We start from the raw sequence: 18,892 nt of genomic DNA on the forward strand, positions 1-18,892 counted from the left end.
GGAGCACCGTGGGGCTGCAGCGAGTCAGGCGCCGAGCGTACGGAAAAGCTAGCTATCGCCCCCTGGAGCTTGGTGGGATAATGGCACGTAGAAGTGCTAGAGGCGTCCCTGGAGGTACCGTTGGGTACTCCGGACCTAGTGAGGATTTCTGGGGAGAGCAATAGAGACGTGATCTGGGCTAGAGGAGCCGGAGAGGGGGAAAAAAAAAAAAAAGTAAGGAGCTCGGTAGATTGAGTGGCTAGAGAGGTCGGAGGTAAGTGGCTGTAGAAGTCGGGCGTACCCGGAATCCTGAGGACTCGGGACCATGACTTATGCTTATCTCTTCAAGTACATCATCATCGGGGACACAGGTAACCCGCGGTGGACCGCCTTCAAGGCTGGGGCAGGGATCCAAAGCTCCCAAATCGAGTCGCGGGGGCGGGGCTCACTTAGTGGGCTGGGCGATTCGAGACTAGCGGGCGGGGGCGGGGCGGGACGGTGGGGCCGGGGGCGGGGCTCGGGGCTCAGGTCTCCCCTACACCTGTCCCGGACGTCCAGACTCAAGAAGGGGTTCCCGGCCGCGTGACTCCTAGAACGCGCATCCTCCTCTTTCAGGTGTGGGGAAATCATGTCTCCTCCTGCAGTTCACAGACAAACGGTTCCAGCCTGTCCACGACCTCACAATAGGTAAGTGCATCTACCTGCTCCAGAACAGATAATAAAACCTGACTAGCTAAATTGCTAAAGCAGAAAGAAAGTTAGTAGCCTTCAGTGTGCGGAGTAAAAAGTTACCTCTCACGACTTTAAACTAGTCCAAAGTTATGTTAATGAAGAGTGACTAAACAAACGTTGATAAAGGGGAGTAGTTTAATGGAGAGTAAATAATTTTAATTTAAGGGAACTTTAGAAATGAGTGTGAGGTCTGGGCTAGTTGCCATAGGATTTTTTTCAAATGCAATTTGTATGTTTATGTAAAATCCCACGAAAGTATACTGCTAATTCAAAAACTCATCTGTGTTTTGCAGTAAATTAGTACCAACCTCACATATATTTTTCGATATAAACATAGATTGTTTTTTTTAATATTGGAGACGAAGAAGCAAATTGAAGAGTTATCCTAGCCTTAGAATTAAAAGGCAGATAAAATTAATAACTTTCCTTTTAAAGAAAAGAGTATAGGCTGACGCAGTGGCTCACGCCTGTAATCCTAGCACTCTGGGAAACTGAGGCAGGAGAATCGTTTGAGCTCAGGAGTTCCAGACCAGCCTGAGCAAGAGTGAGATCCTGTCTCTACTAAAAATAGAAAGAAATTAACTGGACAACTAAAAATATATAGAAAAAATTAGCCAGGCATAGTGGCACATGTCTGTAGTCCCAGCTACTTGAGAGGCTGAGGCAGAAGGATTGCTTGAGCCCAGGAGTTTGAGATTGCTGTGTGCTAGGCTGATGCCACAGCATTATAGCCCAGGCAACAGAGTGAGACTCTGTCTCAAAAAAAAAGAGAGTATAATAGAGTTCCAAAAACTCACTGGTGATCCTAGAAAGTATTAACATCTGCCACATATTTGTGGTAAGGCATGGCCTGCAGGGGCTTTAACATCTTCCTATCCGTAATCTCCATAACCCTAGCCCAAATAAAACAATACATATATAAAGGTAGCTTTCTTGCCATGCAAATGCACCTTCTAAAACAAAACCCTAGCTCCCTATTCTTACCATGTTCTTTCAAGTCCCACCTGCATAGAAATCTGAAGGTACCACTATGCCCAGTGGGTTTATTCAGATCCAAATAGTTGATGGGGTTAGAAAAGGATTTAGAGAATAGAAAATATTTTTTGTTTTCTTGTTTTACACCTACAAAGCAAAGGCAAACAAAATATTTTTTTAAAGTGATATTAAGTGATTCTTGCACTGTGATAGGGGCTAATGGTATAATACTTAGCAAGGCAACCTTGTGCCTGTCCTTAAGTGCTTATAGTCTTCTAAGGAAGGAAGTAGGGCTGGGAGAAGTTACTGACAAGTAAATTTTAATTGCAGAAGGTGACGAGAGGCTGCCATCTCTATCAGGAAAGGTTGAATATTAAAGAGTGAGAAGTCAGGCAAAGCAGTTGTAGAGATAAGGGAAAATGATTAGGGCATCAGGGACAGGCTAGGGATGCAAAGGCTCAGGGATGGCAGAGATGAGACCACATTCAGAAAACAGAAAGTAATTGAATATGGCCTGGAGCATGGAGTTTGAAGTGGAGACTGGCAAGAAATAAAGCTACACAAAAAAAGGTAGGTACCAAATTTTGAAATCTCTGAGGATAACAGGAAGCAAATACCAGGTTTTTAAAGTGAAGGAGTGAAATTATCAATCAAGTTTTCCCCAAAGTCCAGTGGAGCCTGTGTTTCTTTCTGAGTTCAGTCTTCTGTACCATGACAAACAAGACATGCGGATAGAAAAAAATGTACCAAATAAAAATAAAGGTCTTTGAGTGTATAACTAGAATAAATTGCACAAAAGTAGACAAATACCATTCTTAATTGTCCAGAAAGGGAAAAAAAAAGATTTTTAGTGACCTTTTTCAATAGCTACCATTTGATTCTTTTTTTTTCCTTTTTCCATTTTTTTATTTCAGCATATTATGGGGGTACAAATGTTAAGGTTACGTATATTGCCCATGACCCCCTCCTCCCTCGAGTCAGAACTTCAAGCATGACCATCCCCCAAACGTTGCACATCTCACTCATTATGTTTATATATACCCATCCCCTCCTCCCCCCTCCTACCACCCGATAAATGTTATTCCTATATGTCCACTTAGGTGTTGATCCATTAATACCAATTTGCTGGTGAGTACATGTGGTGCTTGTTTTTCTATTCTTTTTTTTTTTTTTTTTTTTTTTTGAGACAGAGTCTCACTTTGTTGCCCAGGCTAGAGTGAGTGCCATGGCATCACCCTAGCTCACAGCAACCTCAAACTCCTGGGCTTAAGCAATCCTACTGCCTCAGCCTCCCGAGTACCTGGGACCACAGGCATGTGCCACCATGCCCAGCTAATTTTTTTTCTATATATATTAGTTGGCCAATTAATTTCTTTCTATTTATAGTAGAGACAGGGTCTCGCTCTTGCTCAGGCTGGTTTTGAACTCCTGACCTCGAGCAATCCGCCCGCCTCGGCCTCCCAGAGAGCTAGGATTACAGGCTTGAGCCACCTCGCCTGGCCTGTTTTTCCATTCTTGAGATACTTCACTTAGTAGAATGGGTTCTAGCTCTCTCCAGGAAAATATAAGAGGTGCTATATCACCATTATTTCTTAAAGCTGAATAGTACTCCATGGTATATATATATATATATATACCACATTTTATTAATCCACCCATGTATTGATGGGCACCTGGGTTGTTTCCACACCTTTGCGATTGTGAACTGTGCTGCTATAAACATTCGAGTGCAGGTGTCCCATTTGTAGAGTGTCATTTGATCTTTTGGGTAGATGCCCAGTAGTGGGATTGCTGGATCAAATGGTAGATCTACTTGTATCGTTTTAAGGTATCTCGATATTGCATTCCATAGAGGCTGAACCAGTTTGCAGTCCTACTAGCAGTGCAGGAGTGTTCCTATCTCTCCGCACATCCACGCCAACATTTATTGTTTGGGGACTTTTTGTTAGAGGCCATTCTTACTGGATATCTCATTGCGGTTTTGATTTACATTTCCCTGATGATTAGAGATGTTGAGCATTTTTTCATATGTTTGTTGGCCTTTATTCTGTCTTCTTTTGAAAATTTTCTGTTCATGTCCTTTGCCCATTTTTTGATAGGGTTGTTTGATTTTTTCCTTGCTGATTTTCCTGAGTTCTAAATAGATTCTAGTTATCAGCCCTTTATTGGATGTGTAGCTTGCAAAAATTTTCTCCCATCCTGTGGGTTGTCTGTTTGCTCTCTTGACAGTTTCTTTGGCTGTGCAGAAGCTTTTAATTTGATCAGGTCCCATTTATTTACTTTTGTTGCTACTGTGATTGCCTTTGGGGTCTTCTTCATAAATTCTTTGCCTAGGCTAATGTCTAGAATAGTATTTACAACATTTTCCTCTAGAATTCTTTTTTTTTTTTTTTTTTTTTGAGACAAAGTCTCGCTTTGTTGTCCAGGCTAGAGTGAGTGCCTGGCTAATTTACATATATATATATATATATATATATATATTAGTTGGCCAATTGCTTTCTATTTTTATAGTAGAGACGGGGCCTCGCTCAGGCTAGTTTTTTTTTTTGTTTTTTTTTTGAGACAGAGTCTCACTTTGTTGCCTAGGCTAGAGTGAGTGCCCTGGCGTCAGCCTAGCTCACAGCAACCTCAAACTCCTGGGCTCAAACAATCCTTCTGCCTCAGCCTCCCAAGTAGCTGGGACTACAGGCATGCGCCACCATGCCCAGCTAATTTTTTCTATATATATTAGTTGGCCAATTAATTTCTTTCTATTTATGGTAGAGACGGGGTCTCGCTCTTGCTCAGGCTGGTTTCAAACTCCTGACCTCGAGCAATCCGCCCACCTGGGCCTCCCAGAGAGCTAGGATTACAGGCGTGAGCCACCGCGCCTGGCCTCAGGCTAGTTCTGAACTCCTGACCTTGAGCAATCCGCCCGCCTCGGCTTCCCAGAGTGCTAGGATTACAAACTTGAGCCACCACGCCAGGCCTCTAGAATTCTAATAGTTTTACACCTAATGTTCAAGTCTGTTACCCAGCATAGCACTTGATTCTTAATGAAGCAGCTGGAATAGTAAGAAGCAGTTTTTGTATTTTCCTTAAAATCCTGACCTCAAGTGATCCTCCCACCTCAGCCTCCCAAAGTACTAGGATTACAGGTATGAGCCACCATGCCTGGCCCAGGTTTCTGTATCTTTCATATTGACTGCAGCAACTTACAGTTGAGATATTCTAGATATATTGTGCATACCTATATAGGGCCACTAAATAGTTGCTTATCAACCCTTAATGTAGTTTTGTGCTCTTTCTTACTTAGAACTCTGAATCCCTCATGCTATATGCATAGTACTGTATGAAAGTAGGACAAATTGACTGACTTATGCTCAAGTGTTTTTAAGGCAAGTGGTTTTTAAGTTTTGGCCTGGCAATACCTTAAGAGAAGATGAATTTCTAGGTAAACAAAAAGCCTTATTCAGAATGCGAGTTTCCATACTCCTATAAGGGAGACTATTAGACATCTGAAATGTATTGTTCTTGAGAGACTGTTTCTTTGTCTGAAACAAAAAATTCTAGAATTGCAAAAATATAAATATTGTTTCAAACCAGAGATTAGAAAGTGAGAAAATTTCAGGAAATATTTTCAAAAATTTTAGAAGTTTTTTAAAAAAGTTATAAAATTAAATATTACATAATCAAATTAAAGCATTAACCAACATTGCTAAAAATTTATTCACCTTTCTTATTTGATTTTTTTTTTTTTTTTGGAGACAGAGTCTCACTTTGTTGCCCAGGCTAGAGTGAGTGCCGTGACATCACCCTAGCTCACAGCCACCTCAAACTCCTGGGCTGAAGCAATCCTACTGCCTCAGCCTCCCGAGTAGCTGGGACTACAGGCATGCGCCACCATGCCTGGCTAATTTTTTTTCTATATATATTAGTTGGCCAATTAATTTCTTTCTATTTATGGTAGAGACGGGGTCTTGCTCTTGCTCAGGCTGGTTTCGAACTCCTGACTTCGAGCAATCCGCCCGCCTCGGCCTCCTAGAGTGCTAGGATTACAGGCCTGATCCACCGTACATGGCTTGACTTCTTAATTAGTTTTATTCACATATCTGCATTTTGGTTATACTCTGAGGTCATTATCACTTAGAACACAATTTCTTAATTCTAGAAGGGAAATGAAGGAACTTGAACACAAAATTAATTGGAACAAATATCAGTAAGGGGATTAGTGGCACTGAGTACAGATAAAGGATGGGTTATAACACATCGAGGGACTGCACAGACCTCTCAATGAACATGGCTGTTGTTCAGGAGAATCACATTCTTTCTCTTGGTCTTCACCGACAGGTGTGGAGTTTGGAGCTCGTATGGTCAACATTGATGGGAAACAAATCAAACTGCAAATCTGGGATACGGTGAGAGAGGAAAAATAATTTAGTCCCTGACCAAGACCCAAATATAACAATAAAGGCTGATGCAGGGAAAAAGGGCTGTGAAGGTGGGACTAATGGTGAAGATGAAATAGAGGAAGCACGAAATCAAAGAGATGGGGAAGTTACAGTTACAAATTTTGAATGCCATATCTTTTAATTTTGTTTTATATGACCCAAGTAATATATTCATTTATTTTAGTGAAAATAAAATCAACAATATAAGTTTCTAGAGTTAAAAGTGGACGTCTGCTTCATACACAAAAACCCTTTCTCCCTCCCAGTCTTGGTTGCTACTCTGCCAGAGGAATTCACTATTAATCATTCAATGTGTATGCTTTCAGACTTTTTCTGTGCATTTAAATACATGAATATAAACACAAACATATGGTAGTGGTTTTGTATTTATTAATGTTTGCATGTATAGAGTTGTGATAAAGTAGACCTAGCTGTGTGACTTAGATTATTTTTTTATTGAACAATTTCTATTTTAGAGATGTTTCCTTATCAATACATATAGATCTACCTCATTCCTTTTAACCACTGCATAGTCATAGAATATACCATAATTTATTTATCCTCCCAATGATAGAAATTTAGATTGTTTACAATTTTTCATTATTGCAAAGTTTCACTGAATATTCACTCTTATTTACTAAGTTTTTATGCAAATGTTTGAGAATTTCTTTGGAATACCTGCCTAGAAATAGAAATTCTGGGTTAAAGGTTATGCATATCTTAAAATTTGATAAATGTGGTTTTGCCAAAATTTAGCTTGCCTTAGTGTAATTTTGCTTCATCCAGATAAATTGCTTTCATGTGTATTACCTCATTTGACTTGTACCTTTCTTTTCCGTGAGGAAAATAATATCTTAGTCTCTATTCTAGTTAAAGAGAGTTAGCAAGTAGTTACTAATGATCAGCTAAAATCTTTTCCTATGGTTGTTTACTTTGTATCATGTTATTCTGTTTCTTCTGATAAATGAGCTAAAGCCATTATATTTACAAGCAGTGCACAAGTTATGTTTCCTTTTTCTCCCTTTTGCCACTTTCTTCCTCCTTGTCATCCATCATCCCCACTACCACACACAGGTGTATGTCCTTTTTTTTTTTTTTTTTTTTTTTTTTTGAGACAGTCTCACTCTGTTGCCCAGGCTAGAGTGCCATGGTGTTAGCCTAGTTCACAGCAACCTCAAACTCCTGGGCTCAAGCAATCCTCCTGCCTCAGCCTTCTGAGTAGCTGGGACTACAGGCATGTGCCACCATGCCCGGCTAATTTTTTCTATATATTTTTAGTTGGCCAATTAATTTCTTTCTATTTTTTAGTAGAGACGGGGTCTTGCTCTCACTCAGGCTAGTCTTGAACTCCTGATCTCAAGTGATCCTCCCGCCTCGGCCTCCCAGAATGCTAAGATTACAGACGTGAGCCACCGCACCTGGCCCAGGTGTATGTCTTAAAAGTAGTTTTTTGCTGCTCTAGGGCCTTATTAGACAGTCCTTTTCTGGTGATCTCTAAAGTTGTTACCTCTTTTGGATGCACTGATTAATCAGGTGCTTTTAACTAGGATGATATTCTGTAAATTTGTTACATTTCCAAGCATTTAAAAATCTTTTGCCCTTCTGATCAGATTTTTCATCTCACCATATTTTGTCAATCTAATTATAGGGCCATGAATCACTTCACATTTCTTTTTTTTTTGAGACAGAGTCTCACTCTGTTGCCCAGGCTAAAGTGCCATGGCGTCAGCGTAGCTCACAGCAACCTCAAACTCCTGGCCTGAGGCGATCCTTCTGCCTCAGCCTCCCAAGTAGCTGGGACTACAGGCATGTGCCACCATGCCCGGCTAATTATATATATATATATATATATATATATATATATATATATATATATATATATTTATTTATTTTTTTGGCTAATTAATTTCTTTCTGTTTTTAGTAGAGACAGGTCTCACTCTTGCTCAGGCTGGTCCTTTTTTTTTTTTTCTCCCATTTTTTTTTTTTATTTCAGCATATTATGGGGGTACAAATGTTAAGGTTACGTATATTGCCCATGTCCCCCACCCCCAGGCTGGTCTGGAACTCCTGACCTTGAGCGATCCTCCCGCCTTGGCCTTCCAGAGTGCTAGGTTTACAGGCATGAGCCACTGGGCCGGCCTAACTGTTGTAGTTCTTTTTCTGCTCCCTTTTAAAAATTGTTTTGAGATTAATCTTTGCTGAGTCATAAAAAGAAATAGGGTTTAGAATACTGTGGTTTTCTACTTATTTTGAGCTTTTAAGGGATTCATAACTGCTATAATGGAGTGTCTGTCTTGTCTGTTGCTTTGAGGGTAAGGCTGATCATTTCTTCCTTGTCAGCCCTAATCTCCTGTCCATTTTTTACCCACCTTATCTCCCCACTTTTTTAACCCATTCCCTTACTTCCAAAGCCATTCTACATGAACATGTTTAGGGATTACTGTGATGGGTATTTTGAAGAGATCAGGTTATCCAAAGTATTTTGTTGTCACTGTTCTGATACTGATAAGGATTTAAAGAACGATGTTACTTTTTATCTTGTGTATATGTGTGTGTATATATATATATATATGTATGTATTCTCAAATAACCTTGCTAATGAAGAGGCATTGTACTGTAGCTAATGTAAAATATTGATTAAATAATCCCAAATTAATTTGTATTTTACTTTGGAATGCATTTAAAAAAATTTTTTTTCCTTAATCCAAATGCATTCCTGCATTTGGATTCTTAGGAAAAGAGTATATCTGACTTTCTAGGAGTTGATACTTCAAACTTTATATCTTCAGAGTATAATGTGATGCTTCCACTTGGGAGAAATTAGATAACTGCTAATTCTTTTATCAAACCTTCATCTTAGTCTTTTGCTGCTTCTGATTTTTTACTGAGTAAGGAAAAGGATACCTGCGACTGATGCAGACCAGCCCAAGTTGAACCACTAACTCTTTCTGGCCCACACACTTTGGTTCATGAACTGAACTGAACTGAAATAGACTGATTTGATTTTAACCCTTTGCACTCGCTTGCTTTTTTCTCATTATCCACTCCACATTATCCACACTCGACATCCAAGTGCAAAGGGTTAAACGGTTTTCTGATGACTGGAAGTATTTTCACCTGCTAAAGATAAATGCTGCCATGAAATTCAACCATCATGTGGGCCTTCTACAAACTTTTCCTTTTTAGTTTCTGATAAGCTATAGGGGAAGTGGAGGAGGGCTTTCAGTTATAGCAGAAGAGGAGAAAAAATAAGAGATAAAAGGAAAACAGGACCCAAATAATGTAAGACATGAAAGTATTTGGAAGTAAATACAAAACTTTAAGTGAGCTCTTGGAGGGAAAAAGTATCTTTTAAAACTTAAAATTCTAGCTCTTGGGAGGCCGAGGCGGGCGGATTGCTCAAGGTCAGGAGTTCAAAACCAGCCTGAGCAAGAGCGAGACCCCGTCTCTACTATAAATAGAAAGAAATTAATTGGCCAACTGATATATATATATATAAAATTAGCCGGGCATGGTGGCGCATGCCTGTAGTCCCAGCTACTCGGGAGGCTGAGGCAGAAGGATCACTCAAGCCCAGGAGTTTGAGGTGGCTGTGAGCTAGGCTGACGCCACGGCACTCACTCTAGCCTGGACAACAAAGTGAGACTCTGTCTCAAAAAAAAAAAAAAAAAAAAAAAACAAACTTAAAATTATTAGTATTACTGACAAAGGACTTTAGAATTATTTTATTTATTTAATTATTTTTGAGACAGCGTCTCTTTTTGTCACCCCAGCTAGAATGCAGTGGTGTCATCATAGCTCACTGCAACCTTTAACTCCTGGGCTCAAGTGATCCTCAATCTTCCTGCCTCAGCCTGCTGAGTAGCTGGGATTACAGGCGCATGCCAGTACTTCTGGCTAATTTTTGTTTTTTGTAGAGACGGGATCTTACTCAAGTTGGTCTAGAACTTCTATCCTCAAGTGATCCTTCTGCATTGGCCTCCCAGAGTGTTAGGATTACAGGCTTGAGGCACTGTGCCCAGCCTTATTTTTTTATTATTACTACATTTTTTAGAGATGGTATCTCACTTTGTTGTCCAGACTGGCGTGCAGTGGTGCAATCATAGCTCACTAAAGCCTTGAGCTTCTGGGCCCAAGTGATTCTCCTGCCTCAGCCTTCTGAGTAGCTGGGACTACAGGCACACACCACTACCCCTGGATAATTTTCCTTATTTTTTGTAGAGACGAGTTTTTGCTGTGTTGCCAGGTGGTCTCAAACTCCTGGTCTCAAGCCATCCTCTGGCCTTGGCCTTCAAAAGTACAGGGATTACAGGTGTGAGCCACCTTGCTGGCCTATATTTTTAGATGCTTATGTTCTAACAGTCATACAACTCACTAAAATGTTTGTATGATTTTTGTAGAAAGAGATTGTGTTGTTGGAAAAGTAACCTTAGAGGTAGTGTACTGGAACTCTTCTCACATTCAAATCACGATTTAAGCTGGGCATGGTGATACGTGCTGGTAGTCCCAGCTATTTGGGAGACTGAGGCAGAGGATCACTTGAGCCCTAAAGTTCAAGGCTGCAGTGAGCTATGATGGTGCCATATACTCCAGCCTAAGGACAGAGTGAGCCCCCATTGGCTAAAAGAACATATTTTTGTACTAGAAAGTATTAAGATCTTAAGTTTAAATTATGGCTCCAATACTTAAAATCTTTATGATTTTTGGCCAGTTGCTAAATTTGTCCTTTTGAGCCTCATTTTCCCCCATTTTAAAAGGGAATAATAATAATATCTGCCTCAGGGTTGCTAAGAGAATTACATAAGATAATACAGTAATTGTCTCTTATAGTTCCTGAAACACATGTAGGCCAAAAAATAGTTCATATTATTGCAGTGTTATCATTAGCATCATCACTATTATTGGTATTATACTACGAGAAAACCATTTATCTTCCCATGTCCTCAATCTTAATTTTCCTATCTATAAAATACGAACAGTAGTCTTACTTCCCAACTTTTATGTAGGGATATGAAGATAAATGATTTCAAGAATGTGAAAACTTTCCTAATAGGATAGATTCAATGCACAAGGTATTCATATTATTATTTAAAAGATGCTTTTGCTTTCCGTAAAGCAAAAAACAAAAACAAAAAACCTATTCCATCAAGAAAGCAAAATTACCCAGTATATGAAGACAATATAATTGCTCTTAATGTCTTGGCCCATTTGAAAATGATATTAGAGTGTGGACAGTTGTTTTTTTAAGGAAAACTCTGTCCTGGGCCTTGGGCTTCTTTCCCTGTTTCTTATTCCTATTTTTCATGATGGGATCCCACCAAGGGCTATCCAGGTAGTCCTGCCATTATCAATGGAACACTAAATGTCAGTTACCATATGCTCAATTTAAGTGCTTGGCATTTAATTTTCTACATTGATCCATTGGAATGAATCTTCTATTATACAGGGTATTGACATTCTAAGATAATTTTCCTTCTTACAGATAATGAAACAGGAACAGAAAGATTAATGTTATGTGTTCAACATCATATTTGGGATTGAAAATACAGCATATCCTGAGTTCCTAGTCCTATTTGTAGTTGTTCTTTCATAGGGGATATGGTGAAATATATGGGAATATCTTTAATTGTCATGCTGACTATGGGATGCCAGTGGCATTTGATGGCTAGAACCCAGGGATGCTGATCATCCAGTAATTTGATGGACAATCTCAACAGGAAGAATAAGTGACCTGTCCAAAATATCAGTTGCACTCCTATAGAAAAATACTGATATCCCACCTGGGCTTCTCCTTGGGCAGGTGTGTTTCCTTTCCCTAATTCTCTTTTCTTAATAGAAGTTCTTTTTTTAGTTAAGTCCTTTGTATTAGGATGGCATGTGAAAAAGTCGGTTCACTGGAAATAACCTAGTTTTGTTGGGATTTTTTGTTGCCATGTTGGTGGGAAAGGCTGGGCAAGAATCCTTCCGTTCTATCACCCGTTCCTACTACAGGGGAGCAGCTGGAGCATTGCTGGTATACGACATTACAAGGTGAGCCAGATCTTTGTGCCTGGGAGGGAGACTCTTCCTTATATTGTCTAAAGCTTTTTTTTTTTTTTTCTATCTACTGATTCTGTTAAGGATGCTAAGTAGGAATGACCTCTCTAATTAATTTTTCGTTACAAACATAGCTTTCCCTCTTTCCCCATATATTTGGCATTGTTTTGGCCTTTTGAAATGGGCCCCTGACCCACTTTCTAAATTTTTCTGCTATAGACGTGAAACCTTCAATCACCTGACTTCATGGTTAGAGGATGCCCGGCAGCACTCTAGTTCCAACATGGTTATCATGCTGATTGGGAATAAGAGGTAAAATTTTATCTCCGTGAATAATTGTTAACAGGAGTCATCTAAGTCCTCTATGGATATTGAGTTTCTTGGTTTTCAAATTTTTTCAGTTTGTGGTGCCTTTTAGTGTCTCAGTAAGAAAATTTTTTGATTGTGGTAAAATATATGTAACATAAAATTTACCATTTTAGTTACTTTTAAGTATACAGTTCTGTGGCATTAAGTATAATATATTCACATTGTTCTACACCATCCCACCATTTATCTCCAGAACTTCATCTTCTCAAATAAACTCTACACTCATTCAACACTAACTCCCCATCTTCCCTCCACCCCCATGGCAACCATCGTTCTACTTTCTTTCTCTATGAATTTGATTACTATAGGTATAACGTATAAGTGGAATCATAACAATATTTGTGCTCTTGTGACTGGCTTATTTCACTTAGCATAATGCCTTCAATGTTTATCCATATTCTAGCATGTGTCAGAATTTCCTTCTATTTTAAGGATGAATATATATGTCTATACCACATTTTGTTTATCCATCTGTCCAGGGACACTTGGGTTGCTGCCACCTTTTGGCTATTGTGAATAAGGTTGCTATGACCATGTATCTGTTCAAGTCCCTGCTCTGAATTCTTTTGGGAATATACCTAGAAGTAGGTTGCTAGATCATATGATAATTCTGTGTTTAATTTTTTGAGGAACAGCATACTATTCTCCATAGCAACTGGACCGTTTTACATTCCTCCCAGCAATGCACAAGGGTTCTGGTTTTCTCACATGTCCATGCATGCTATTCTCAGTAGATTTCTTGGCACTCATAGGCCAAAAGAAGTACCTAATAATTTTATTATTAAATAGTTAATTTCAAACAACTTAAGTATTTTTTATAACAACTTAGCAACTGTTTGGAAAATGAAAAACATAAAGAAAAATAATATTTTCATTACATTTTTAAATAGTCACAATTACTTACTAATGACCTGTGTGTGTCTGTTAAACACTGCACAGCTTCTCAAACTTTGGAATCAAGATTGCACATTACCACTCTCATTTCTTGTTCCATATTGAATTTTGTGCAGTACTTTTTTATCACAGTAACTTCCAGAAACAGCTTCACAGAGATAAGAAGATACTGAACAGAATCCATCTTGATCTGATGTCGACACTGCAAATGATCTTAAATTTGTAATTCACATGATGTTATGATGTGGAATGTTACTGTGTTTCTGTCAAAAATTTAAAGTATCTCCTGATACCCTTGTGAGTTTGTAGTCATGCCCAAGGAGCACTGTTTGAGAACTGTAGCCACAGGCTAATTGTATTTATTTATTGGTTCAACTGATTTATTGAAAATCTATGTATTAGACACTGTGCCAAACTCTGAGTTTGCAACACGAAAAACAAAGCCATGCCCTTGCTTTCATGGAGCTTACAGTTTAGAAGGGCCACAGGTGGTAAATATAAAATTGGTATTTTTTTTTCTCAGACAGGGTCTTGTACTATAGTCCAGGCTGGAGTACAGTGTCATGATCATAGCTCATTGTAACATTGAACTGAGTTCAAGCAATCCTCCCACATCAGCCTCCAGAGTAGCTGGGACTATAGGCATACACTGCCAAACCAGATAATTTTTTAAATTTTTTGTAGAGCTAGGATCTCACTATGTTGCCCAGGTGGTTTCAAACTCTTGGCCTCAAGTGATCCTCCCAGCTTGGCCTCCCAAAGTGGTGGGATTACAGATGAGCCACTATGCCTGGCCATAATAGAGTAAGGTATTATCTTCAGTCATGCAGCAGCTGTCCTGAATCTGAAGTATATTTTCCAAGAAACTACAGAAATCAGTAACCTTATACAAGAGAGTATTGTGTAGCATCTACATTCTTTACAAATTAACTGAGAGTTGAAACCACTATGGGATTCTTTTAGAACTAGATTTTCCTCTTTCACTTGCATCTTTTTTTAGTTTTCTTCCTAATTAATCTCTTGTAGTGACCTAGAGTCTCGTAGGGATGTCAAGAGAGAAGAAGGAGAGGCCTTTGCTCGGGAGCATGGACTTATATTCATGGAAACTTCAGCCAAAACAGCCTGCAATGTTGAAGAGGTACTATTTGGAAAAAAGTGGGGAAAGCTCTTTGGAGATTACACCATTATCTTGTCCTTTTATTCAGAATTCTCTTCTATAAGTCATGGGTAAAGAAAGGATGTCTTTTGGCCATAGTAACAAAATGTCTCCTTTTAAGGAAATCATCTCATTTTCTTTTACCCTGATTTCTAAAGTTTTACTTTTGCTTTGAATAACATTAATTGGTAAGTGTGGATTAGACACCATTGTTAGTTATAAATCACTTTAGTTGGAGTGTCTGATGGCTTCTACTGTAGTTATTCCTAGGCTTGGTATTGATAGTATCTTGAGTAACTAATAGAGAAGAGAATATGTTTGTTTTATTTGCAGATGATACCAATCTAGAAATCCTAGGAATACCTTAGATTAGTACCGGAATATCATATAATCCTTTTTTCTTTTTGAAATTACTCTCAATGGTTTTTATAGTGACATTTGGGGGAACTTCTATAATTTTATTACCTTCTAATGGTTCCTAATTTGCCTTAGAAATCCAAATAGGAATATTTATATTCTCTTTCTCTCATTTCTTTACCTAAACTTGAGACTGATAATATGATTTATGTCTCCTTTAGGCCTTCATTAACACAGCCAAAGAAATATATAGGAAGATCCAGCAGGGTTTATTTGATGTCCACAATGAGGTAAGAAGGGTGGGGATGCTGCCAGTTAACTTCGATTTGTTCTGAATAGAATTGGAAGCTCTGTAAAATGGAATGCTTAGGCCAGGCGCGGTGGCTCACGCCTGTAATCCTAGCACTCTGGGAGGCCGAGGTGGGTGGATCACTGAAGATCAGGAGTTTGAAACCAGCCTGAGCAAGAGTGAGACCCCGTCTCTACTATAAATAGAAAGAAATTAATTGGCCAACTAATATATATAGAAAAAATTAGCTGGGCATGGTGGCACATGCCTGTAGTCCCAGCTACTTGGGAGGCTGAGGCAGAAGAATCGCTTGAGCCCAGGATTTTGAGGTCACTGTGAGCTAGGCTGATGCTACGGCACTCTAGCTGGGGCAACAGAGTGAGACTCTGTCTCAAAAAAAAAAAAAAAAAAGGGAATGCTTATATTCCCCATTTATCATTATACTACTCATAGCTCTGCCAATTCAAACTTGCTTTTTTATATAGATACACAGAAACCTGTCATCATTTTCTGTCTTTCCTCAAGTCTGAGACCCAGAATGCTTAAAGAGATTATTAGTTGGTGATCTAAAAGGCCTATAAAATATGGGAGATAGGCCGGGCGCGGTGGCTCACGCCTGTAATCCTAGCACTCTGGGAGGCCGAGAAGAGCAGATTGCTTGAGGTCAGGAGTTCAAAACCAGCCTGAGCAAGAGCGAAACCCCGTCTCTACTATAAATAGAAAGAAACTAATTGGCCAACTAATATATATAGAAAAACATTAGCTGGGCATGGTGGCACATGCCTGTAGTCCCAGGTACTTGGGAGGCTGAGGCAAGAGGATTGCTTCAGCCCAGGAGTTTGAGGTTGCTGTGAGCTAGGCTGATGCCACGGCACTCACTCTAGCCTGGGCAACAAAGCGAGACTCTGTCTCAAAAAAAAAAAAAAAAATGGGAGATTTTCTTTTCAACCTCATTTTCTTATGATTCCAGAACATGGGGAGGTATAATTCTTAATTCTTAGAAGGGCCATTTCTATAAAGCAAATTCTGGGACAAAACAAAAAAGAATCATATGCTAATTTGCTATTTCTATTCTTTGCCTCCTCTTACTCTTACCTAATCACATCCTAATTCTGCACATAGCTATGAAATTTAAGTAAAATAGTACATCTTAAAAATAGGAACAGGGGCTAGGCAAGGTGGCTCAACGTCTGTAATCCTAGCACTCTGGGAGGCTGAGGTGGGAGAATCGCTTGAGGTCAGGAGTTCAAGACCAGCCTGAGCAAGAGCGAGACCCCATTTCTACTAAAAATAGAAAAAAAATTGGGCATGGTGGCATGTGCCTGTAGTTCCAGCTACTTGGGAGGCTGAGGCAGGAAGATTGCTTGAGCCCAGGAGTTTGAGGTTGCAGTGAGCTCTGATAACACTACTGCACTCTACCCGGGACAACAGAGCAAGACCCTCAAGAAAATAAATGGGCATAGGGCACAGTGGGTTATGCCTATAGTCCCAGCTACTTGAGAGGCTGAGGTGGGAGGGTTGTGTAAAGCCAGGAGTTCAAGGCTGTGGTACACAATGATCATGCCTGTGAAAAGCCACTGTACTCCAATGTAGGTAACACGGGAGACCCTGTCTCTTTAAAAAAAAAAAAAAAAAAAGGAAGGGGACACACAAGGCATTTCTAGTTAACTGTGATACTTATGCCACAGGTAATCATCTTAGTCTTGTTATCATAGATTATTGTTCCACAACAGGCTGGCTAGAGCACACGGTTAACTGCCAAGGTCATGCCTACTTTTAGAAAATTATTTATTTCTCCTTTCTCCCATTCACTTTAACACTGAATTGAGAACTATTGCCTCTTTTCTCTTACAGGCAAATGGCATCAAGATTGGGCCCCAACAGTCAATTTGTACATCAGTGGGACCCAGCGCCTCCCAGCGGAACAGTCGTGACATAGGGTCCAACTCTGGCTGCTGCTGAACATCTGGCCTGAACTCTTTTTTCCTTCCTGGAACAGCTTCAGATCAATAGGCTTAATGAAAGAGGTCTTACTTGCTTTGGCTGAGAGCAGCCTCTTTTCAAGGTGTGATGTTTTGCCTTTCCACTTAAAGATCAAGGGAGAATTTGGGCCATTGCTGACCTGTCCTTCTTCAGGGACGTGAACATTCCCTATAGATTAGGGCTCTTCTCACCCTGTTATTTTAATTTCTAAAATGTTAGGATCAAAGTTTATTGTCACAGTAGTTAAAAAATAAATAATTTCATAAGCATATACAATCTGCTCCCCACCAAGAATTAGGATTAAGGACATTCTGCTTGAACACTTGAGATTACTGTGATCTGGCTGGCCTTTAGATGATAGATCTTCTGCCGAGGAATTTCATTGAGTTTTTCTTGCCTTTGGGGGTCTACTTGCCACTTCATAAGAATTTTTGCAAAAGGCAGTTCCTTCTACTTGCTTAGGGATGCTGAGTACTATCTCATTGTTAGTTTCTATCTCTTAGAGTAACTACGAAAGTTTTGAGAGCAGTGAAGTTGGTCCTGGACCTATAGCCACTTAATTACCTAAAGAAAAATATGTTCTGTGTTCATTTTGTTTTAGGGACCAAATCTAATATTGTAGTCTTTCACCAGATGGACTTCTACTGTTTCATCATACTTACTTCTTAACTAGACCTAGTTAGACTTTGTACTCTAATCAAGCTAATCTGCTTACTGGACATGACATATTTATTCCTACTTCCATATCTTTGCACATGCCCTACTCTTCACTAACATTATATTTAAAAGTCCAAAAAAAATTTCTTTAGAAAGCCGTCACTGACTGACCTAAGGACTCTAAGTAAAAATTTATTGATATAGTACCCCTTAGCTTTCATGTTATTCATATGTATATTTATATGTATATTTATTTATATGTAACTTTGTAAATATGTTTTTTAGTTGTTTTATGTGTGGAATCTGTCTCCCCATATATGTTGTAAGCTCCTTAAGAGCAGGATCCATGTCCTCCTTTTATTTTTATAAACCATTCCCCTCACCATTCCTTCACAGTGCCTAGTGCTACTCATTATGTGATCATTGAATTTGACTGACATACTTAAAAACTTAAGATTTATTTTAGGCTTTAGAGGAAACAAAAGGCCTGGGAGTCATCTCTTTGTAATTCTACCTAGCTTTTCCATTTACTTGCCCTGGGTACTATGTTATTCTTTTCCCTCTCCTTTCCTACCATTCCCTGGTTCTCTGTCTCCATTCCATGCAGCATAAAGTAAGGCTGCTATGTTACCCAGCAGCCAAATAAGTGGGTACTTCTCTAGCCATTCTCCTTTTCAGAGCATATAATACTATGCTAGCCAAATTTGCCTTTGCTTCACTCATCATCAGGCTTCTAGGTCAGTTGCTATATCTTTTTTTCTTGATGTCCCATTTACTTCCACAGCACTGAGGTCTCATGAATTTTTCTAATTTTTTTGTTGTTGTTTCATTATTAAACATATGCATGTATCCAAGCTGTTCATACTCCATGTGTCATTTCTGATTGTATCCCAAACATTAGTAGCTATTCTCCTCCTAGGGGATTGTATCAAAGATATGGAAGAATCCTCCTTTTTGGGATTTGTTTTATACTAGATTTTGATCTAGTAGTAGTATTGTTAACACTGCACCTTAGGAAGTAGGAAGACATTTG

General features: G+C 39.2%; 1 protein-coding gene across 1 annotated transcript; it reads left to right on the forward strand.

Annotated features, from left to right (window-relative positions):
- Positions 1-15: 15 nt before the first annotated feature.
- Positions 16-18,713, forward strand: RAB2B (RAB2B, member RAS oncogene family). The gene is made up of 8 exons (XM_076004189.1): positions 16-350; positions 595-666; positions 6,016-6,083; positions 12,066-12,148; positions 12,374-12,466; positions 14,444-14,555; positions 15,152-15,220; positions 17,074-18,713. Exons 1-8 carry the CDS (start codon positions 305-307, stop codon positions 17,179-17,181), a joined length of 651 nt encoding a protein of 216 aa, XP_075860304.1. The 5' UTR covers positions 16-304; the 3' UTR covers positions 17,182-18,713.
- Positions 18,714-18,892: the final 179 nt, after the last annotated feature.

Source organism: Microcebus murinus, chromosome 6 (assembly GCF_040939455.1).
Source record: "Microcebus murinus isolate Inina chromosome 6, M.murinus_Inina_mat1.0, whole genome shotgun sequence".
NCBI classification, from domain to species: Eukaryota; Metazoa; Chordata; class Mammalia; order Primates; family Cheirogaleidae; genus Microcebus; species Microcebus murinus.